Below are 7,973 nucleotides of genomic sequence, written 5' to 3' on the forward strand. Positions count from 1 at the left end.
AATTTCGGGCGTGAAAGGGCCGGCAGAATTGTCGCGCTCTTCTTCCTCAGCCTCTGGTTGGGACCTTTCAGTTCGGTGGGCTTCCTCCTCTTCTTGTTGGGGTGTTTCAGAAACATGGGTCGGGACTGACCGACGTTCATGATTTTCCTCTCGGTTATGGAGATCATCGTTGTGCTCCAGCCGATCAGTAACTAATTGGGCAATTTGTTCCTACATTCTTCGGTTCTCCTCCGCCATTTGTTGATTTGCTTGTTGAAGCTCAGTCACCATCCGCAGGAGCTCAGATGGGGTCGGGGGAGGAACGTCAGCCATGGTAGCATTTTAAGGGTGTTTTGGGACCTTTATGAATGGTTTTTCAAGTAGTCGGCCCCACGGTGGGCGCCAAATGTTCTTGCCTGATTACTCCGAGGTATAGCTCGTCCTTTGGTAAGGTCGGCGGACTCCTAGAGTGGACCGAGGTATACGTCGGCAACGGTTGAATGGCGAGGGTGGATACCTGCAAAGGCACTCCGACGCTCAAGTTAGTATCAAATGGATGATAATTCTTAGTTTTGGAAATAATCACGTACCTTCTTTTTGTCTTTTGCCTGCTTTATATTAGCAGGAGAAGTCGGCCGTTATTCTTCAGATGTAACGTCTAGGAAGAGGATAAATTGTAAATCCGACGTTATTGACTTGGGGCCATTTATGACCGTGATGAAATCGTCGGTTATGATCGGGCCTGAAGTGTAACCGAGCTATAATGTATAACCGATGTTTACTGGTCATATTAAGATTAATAATTAAAAACACTGACAAAAAATAATAAATTTTTTAACGGGCGAGCTTTTCTCAAATTATTTATAGGTACTACAGTATAATCCTTGCACAGGTCATAAATCCATAATTACTGCTAGTTATTAGTAGTAGTACTTATTATTGTCTATACTAATAAGTACTATTAAATAGAAAATAAATACGACAAAATTAATTAATTAATAACTATCATACACTTACAGAAAAATGCAACATTTTTCCAAAGGCCTAATACGGTCCACAGTGAGTGGAGGCACGTTGTTGTTCTTTGTCGTTCATATATTAGCCTGGTAGGGTTACTTAGCCTGTACTTTGTATTTATATATATTTGACCGATTTTAGTGATGAAAACCATAAATCATTTCAACTTGAAGAAGTTGGTCCCCATCATGGGGTGGTTACAAGAAATTTGGACGGTAATAAAAAGTAAGGGATTAACAATAATTACATTTGGCTAATGAGCAATCTTTAAAAGGTAAAAATAGGAAAATAGATTGGAAAGTTTCAAAATTTTCCACATTTAGCTTCTTCAAGAAAGTCTTTAGAATATTAATTGGTACTGCCCTTTTTTTGGGGGGCAAAGTGGGTGATTAAAGATTTTGTAACATCATAGATAGTACGATATGAACCAACTCCAAATCAGACAAGAATGAAATAATTTAGTTAATTATAAATATAGTAATTAGTTTTATTTATTTATGATTTAAAATATTGGTTATTAAATATTTCATCACATTTAAATTAGGAGAAGATACGTTCAGTATTATTGCAACGTGAATCACGAAAACTGATTCAATTAGCTTTCGTCTTTTCACTCTTTTTTTCTCTCTAAATGTCTAAAACATGATAAATAAAAAAACAGATTCAAAACTATCCAATTTACAAAAAAAAAAAAATATCCTAATATCTAGTATAAACACCATCTACATAAAAATTTTAAATCTATCCAGAGATATTTAGTTGATTTTTTGCCGAACCACCTTAGTTTCTTAGCATTATTGAACGAATTAACAACATAACCACTCAAAAAAGTGGTAATTAAAGTGGTTAGTGATAAATTCCATTTGGAGCAAAGATATTGGATTAGATATCGTCGGAACTAAGTAATTTGTAGACGCGGGTGGAGCTTTGTTTGGTGTAGTGAAGACAAAGCATTCAGATATGAGCGTTGTGGGTTATTTTGGATATATTTTGTGGGATTATTGTATAATTAGAGTTATTTTTTAGGAATTTCAGTAATTTTCAAATTTTAGGGTCTTTTTGCAAAAAATAAAATTTCAGGAATTAGTTTAAAATTAGACCAAAATTTATTATTTTTTTTTTGTTTCTCACGGTATCCTTCGGCCCGATAGGCCAAAGACTAATTCGTCGCGGTACTGAGCTCTATTTAAGGGTTTGTCACTAGCCAATGGGTTGTTGCATGCATAAGGCGGGAAAACCAAAATTTATTATGTCAGTGTGAATGTCTCATTTTTGGTTTTGTTAATGCATAGACGTAAAAGTTATTAATGAATGGAACCGATAAAAAACACGTAAGGAGTACCTCGTCTATATGGGTCTCTAGCACCCATAAGTACCAAAATCAAAGAAAAATGCTTTGCTTCCCAAAATCAAGAGTTTTAAAAACATTAAAAGTTATTATGTCAGTGTGAATGTCTCATTTTTGGTTTTGTTAATGCATAGACGTACAATAGTGTTTGGGCCTATCAAACATGGAAAGCCCAATCACAAAGTTCACAATAAATTCGTAACAAAGTTATTAATGAATGGAACCGATAAAAAACACGTAAGTAGTACCTCGTCTATATGGGTCTCTAGCACCCATAAGTACCAAAATCAAAGAAAAATGCTTTGCTTCCCAAAATCAAGAGTTTAAAAACATTAAAAGTCTTAATTCCAAGTATCAATTTACGTGTTTTCTTCCTTTGTTTTTCACTTTTATGATATATTACGTGGTTGACTATTTACCTGCTTAAAAGTTGGATTTTCTTTTCTAAATTATATTTCCCTAGAACATAATAAAAAGATATCAAGAAATGAAGATAAAATATTTGGACTAGTTGGTACCTCATCTAGTAATGTACATACAGATAAACAATATCACACCAAAATCGAAATAATTAAAAGACAAGAAGAAATTAGTAATGACAGGCGGCGAAATCTTCCATGTTGTGTAACATTGCTAAACTTCCGTTAACTTCTATACACAAATATAGCCATAAAAAACATGGAGATAGTAGTAGAATACTTGTTTCACATTATTTATGGGAATTAGTCGTTGTCATATATGTATTCATAAAAATATCAAATAATGTTATATACTTCAGAAGAAAATTTTGGTATCCCTTTCAATTATATTATTTAACAACCGTATTACGTGTTTATCAAAATTCAGTGACAAAAATCAATATTAGTATAAAAATATATATTAAAAATAAATTAAATTATATATATTTATTCACGAATATATAATAATTAATTTTAATAATTAATTTTATTGTATAAATAATATTTTTGGTTATTTAATTAATATATATGGCATATCTCTCCTAACTAAGGCACACAAAAGGAATCTCCCTTTCGATATTTCGCCGAGTGTGGTCGTTTTTCTTACAACCAGAATCCATGATCTTTTGACGCGTTTTTGAGAAGAGAGTATATATATGAGCATATATTTTTAAATGATGTTTGTATTATTTATTTTTTTGTATATTTTTTTAAATACGTATAAAAAATTTTTTTAGTTAATTAATTTTAGTTAGTTTTTATTATAAAATTAATTTTTTATTTTTATTATTCTTAGAATTTAAAATATAAAATTTATGATAAAAATATAATTCAAAAATAAAAATAACAAATATTGATGAAAAATTATTAATTTCCTTATTAAATTCAACTTTTATATATATATATATATATATATATATATATATATGTAAAAGACAAAATTTTATTTTGTCTAAATTTTTATCAATTATTTCTAATATTAAAAGTAAAAAAATGAGATATACAAGTGATATATTCTCAACCTTTTTTTTTTGGACTTTTGGTTCTTTTTATGTTGCTTTTTTAGTGCCCTTTTCCCTCTTTTTGTTTGTAGTTGAATGAGTGGGTATTAAATGTGTTCAAGTTATTCCGGTGAACATTCATTCATGTTCCAGCTGTCGTCCTTAGATAGTTTCCATTTGAGCCACTTGATGAGTCATCTCTTTGCATTGCATAGCCTATGAATGGGTTTTCAACTTGCATTGCCATCCCTGTTTTTGTTGCTATTCATAGTATAGCACGAACCCAACATGTCCAGTGTTCATAGTTCACTTGAGCAGAGGAAGACGCCTATGCTCATATATACCGGAGAAATTGAACCATAGAAAAGTTAGACTGGCAAGTGATTAGGCAAAAAGTAATGGAAAAACTCAGTGGAAGGGCTCCCCTAAAATGCATCTTATACCAGTATGTAAGAATGTTTCTTGTATCCTTCAGATCTCGCAAACCTGAAACCCAAATGTCAAAATGTTAATCAATTATACAACTAGAACGCAATAAAATAAATAAATAAAAGCCAAATAATTTCAAGTTGTGAAAATTAGAGAAATTAAAAAGGGTCCCTCAAGGAAAGATAGGATAAGGCCATACCGGCCGAAAGAAAGGAAAAAGGCAACGCATTAAAGAAAAAATGCGAAACAGGACAACTCATACAGCCAGAACAAGATTAAAATAAATAAATAAAACAAAATTAAACGTCAATGAAGCATCTTCTCATCTTCGATATGATATTCTCAAGAAAAAAAAATCCAAAAAGGACGAACTCACTCACCATCACTAATTTGGATCGAAACGAAATCTGACTGGAATTCATTAATGGTCAAAGCAAGGATCACAATCTAAAACTCCAATCCTTCCCAGCGATTTATATCACATATATACACATTTATATAATTATCTTTAAATTCACATCCTTTTCTTAATTAGTAAAATAGTTTCTTAATTGTTGTTCTGTTCCATCATCCATGGATCGAAGCTAAGCTGGCACTAGTGCCAGTGGTTGCAGTTGTTTACGAGGTAAACAACACCACCGGCGTTTCCCGGGACACGGTAACCATAGCAGGGGAAAGCGGAATTTCTCGCAGTGACAGCGGATTTCTTGGTTCCGGTACACATTTGGGCGCGAAACGACGACGTCGAGGATGAGGAAGAAGAAGAGGAAGAGGAGGATGGCGTAGTTTTGGCGGTGGATGAATAGGAAAGGAAGAGCCTGATCTTGGAAGATGAAACGCGGTCGTATTCCTCGAGAAGGTTAGCGAGATCCTCATCGGAAGTGATGGAGACCAAGGCGTCGAGGTCCTCGGTAGGTAGTTGGCAGCGGAGGTGAGTGACGGGAGAACCGCACAGGTCCCCCAGCTTCACAAGCAGCTCTGTAACGGAATTCAGTTATTATGCCTCGAAACTTGTAAGTTGTAAGTTGTAACTGACAAAGCAAACTAAAAAAGGACAGTAGTGGTAGTTGGTTGGTAAGTAACGAACTAACTAACCGGAGAAGGCAGTGGAGCGAGGGAGGGAGAGGAGGCGGGTGTGGCCGCCCAGGTAGCGGAGCTTGCCGTCGGGATAGCGGGGGAGGATTTTACCGTCGTAGCTGCAGAGGAACTTGAGGTTGTCGCCGCCCATCTTGGTGGTGTGGCCGCGCTTTCTCTTCAAGCCTAACAATAGAACCACTCCTCCCTTATTTATATAGGGATTTAATAAGGCTACGAGAATCGTGATAATAATTATAGTTGCGTCACTTATGTAAATTGGATTCCCCTCTCTCTTTTTTCTTTTCTTTTTAAAAATAAATTATTCCAATGGCGTATAAGTGCAAGAAAATGATAGATGAAAATCCAGAAGAACCTTCAAATATTATCTGAATTTCTTATTTTTAATTATTAATTAATCGTTAATATTTAAAATATAAAATAAAATATATTATTAAATTATTAAACTAAATAAATTAAAATAATTAAATTAATAGTTAAATAATAATTAAAAATAATAATTTTTGATAGTTTTTAATATTTTAAAAAAAATTAAATTGCAAATATAGGCGGAAATAAAAAGCGCAGCTTTGGTTAAAAAATAATACGCTATAAAAAATAATAAGCTATAAATTTAACTTGTTTAAAAAAATATATGTAGTTCGTTTGAAAATTAAAAAAGAATGATTAATCTAATTTGTAGATTGTCTTTTAAATTTCAACTCCTTATATAACATAACAAAAGTGAGACATAAGATATGTTTAGTTAATAACAAGTGAAATACTCAGTTATTTAACAAGGGAATTTAGGGTACTTATTAGCAAAAATTTTATATTCTTTGGGTGGTATTTTGAACAAGTAGAACTTTGGCATGTGTGAAATGTGGAATTTATGCCGTCAATAAACAATTTTATTCTTTATTAATATCCAAATATATTTAGTCAACACTTTATTAGATTTTGACAAATCGTTAATAAATTAAGAAATAAATTAATTTAAAATTAAAATTTATATTAAAATTAATTGATAAAAATATATATTATTTTAATAAAAAACTAATAAAATTTTATTGTTCATATAATTATGTTGATGAAATAATTAAAAATAATATAAAATTTTAATTAAACTAAGATTAAGAATTAGAAAGACAAATTTTATTTTTAATTTCAAATCATTATTTATAACATATGATCCCATAAATATTTATGTATCATTTTTGTAGGATTCAAAATAAAATTGAAATTAAATCTAGCATTAAAGATACTCTAACAAAATGAAAAAAAATATAGAATAAAAAAATTAATGAGATTAAAGAAAAATAGAAAAAGAATTAATTAAATCAAAAGAGAATTAGGAAGGATATAATTTTATGAGAATAGAATTCAAAACAAAATATCAATTACTAATTTTTACTTGATTAATTACATTTTTATTATTTATATTTATAATAAATTATATTAACTAATAAAATTATCCTCATTGGATTTTAGATTTATTTTCACTCGTTACATTTCATGTGCAAATTTGAGTTAGAGAATAATAATTTGTGCTAAAAAAAATTGTATGTAATATGTAGATTCATTTATCTAATAAAGTAAAATGTTGTAAATTTAATTAATAATTAAAGTTTGTCCGAAACTTTCAAAATTGATTTACGGCACCATCTTTTTCTTTCCTTTTATTTCAAGAAAAGATATAGGGACGTTTACTCAAGTGTAAATAAATCAAATGAAACTATGAAAGGGCATCGCAGGAGTTAGTTATATATATATATGGCTAAAAGGTGCCCCAAGATTTGTGGTGAATCATATTGAAATGCAGTGTTATTCACATTGGCAACTTGGATGCTACTTCATACAAGCTAGCATCTACATCTACATTTATATATGATTTTAGTTGGTACCATCAAGGCTTGGACTATACATGGACACCAATCTTCTACATTCTTTAATAATGATGAAAAAGGGCTACTTTTCCTTGTTACAAATAATGAGAATTTTGCCTTAACCAAAGAATTATTCTCTAAACTAAACTCTCTTCTCATTGGTGGACTAACCATGTTGTCCTAATATGACTCGTCTATGACTTCCACTATCAATCCCCTCTCATAATTGCATTTAATTTGGGATTGCCATATCCTCTTATCCTATGTATCTTACCAATGGCCACCAAATTAATCATATAAGAATAATATCTCATTCTATCTATGACGTCGCCAAGCTAATTGAGTACCGTATTTCATGCTTTTATCCATCATATGTCATGTCATCTTAATCTCTATCATTAATCTAAGGTTATCCTATTAATTAATATAATCTGAATTAAGCATGTGTATGTCATCCAAATGTTAGAGAGGAGCAAGAGTAAATATTATTGGCAGTTAACAATAAGTAAAGCGTAATATTTTAAATAAATTAGTCCTAAAATAGTTCAATAATAGTTTAATTCTCAATAAATTTTAATTATTAAATCGATTTTTAATTTTTAATTTTGTTAAATCTATTAATTGTCAAATTAAATTTTGACTAAAAAAATTAGATAAATTAATCTCTTTTTTTATTTAATAAAAAATAAAATATTTTTAAACAAACCAGTTTCTGTTATTATTTAATAAAAAATAGAATAATTTTTAGATTAGTTTCTATATATATGAATGATTTGATATA

General features: G+C 30.6%; 1 protein-coding gene across 1 annotated transcript; it reads right to left on the minus strand.

The window, feature by feature from the left end:
- Positions 1 to 4,621: 4,621 nt before the first annotated feature.
- LOC130965259 (protein PAL OF QUIRKY-like) lies at positions 4,622 to 5,580 on the minus strand. The gene is made up of 2 exons (XM_057889997.1): positions 5,328 to 5,580; positions 4,622 to 5,210 (listed from the first exon to the last, which is right to left on the minus strand). Exons 1-2 carry the CDS (start codon positions 5,458 to 5,460, stop codon positions 4,828 to 4,830), a joined length of 516 nt encoding a protein of 171 aa, XP_057745980.1. The 5' UTR covers positions 5,461 to 5,580; the 3' UTR covers positions 4,622 to 4,827.
- Positions 5,581 to 7,973: the final 2,393 nt, after the last annotated feature.

The sequence above is a fragment of the Arachis stenosperma genome, chromosome 3 (assembly GCF_014773155.1).
Source record: "Arachis stenosperma cultivar V10309 chromosome 3, arast.V10309.gnm1.PFL2, whole genome shotgun sequence".
Lineage (NCBI taxonomy): Eukaryota > Viridiplantae > Streptophyta > Magnoliopsida > Fabales > Fabaceae > Arachis > Arachis stenosperma.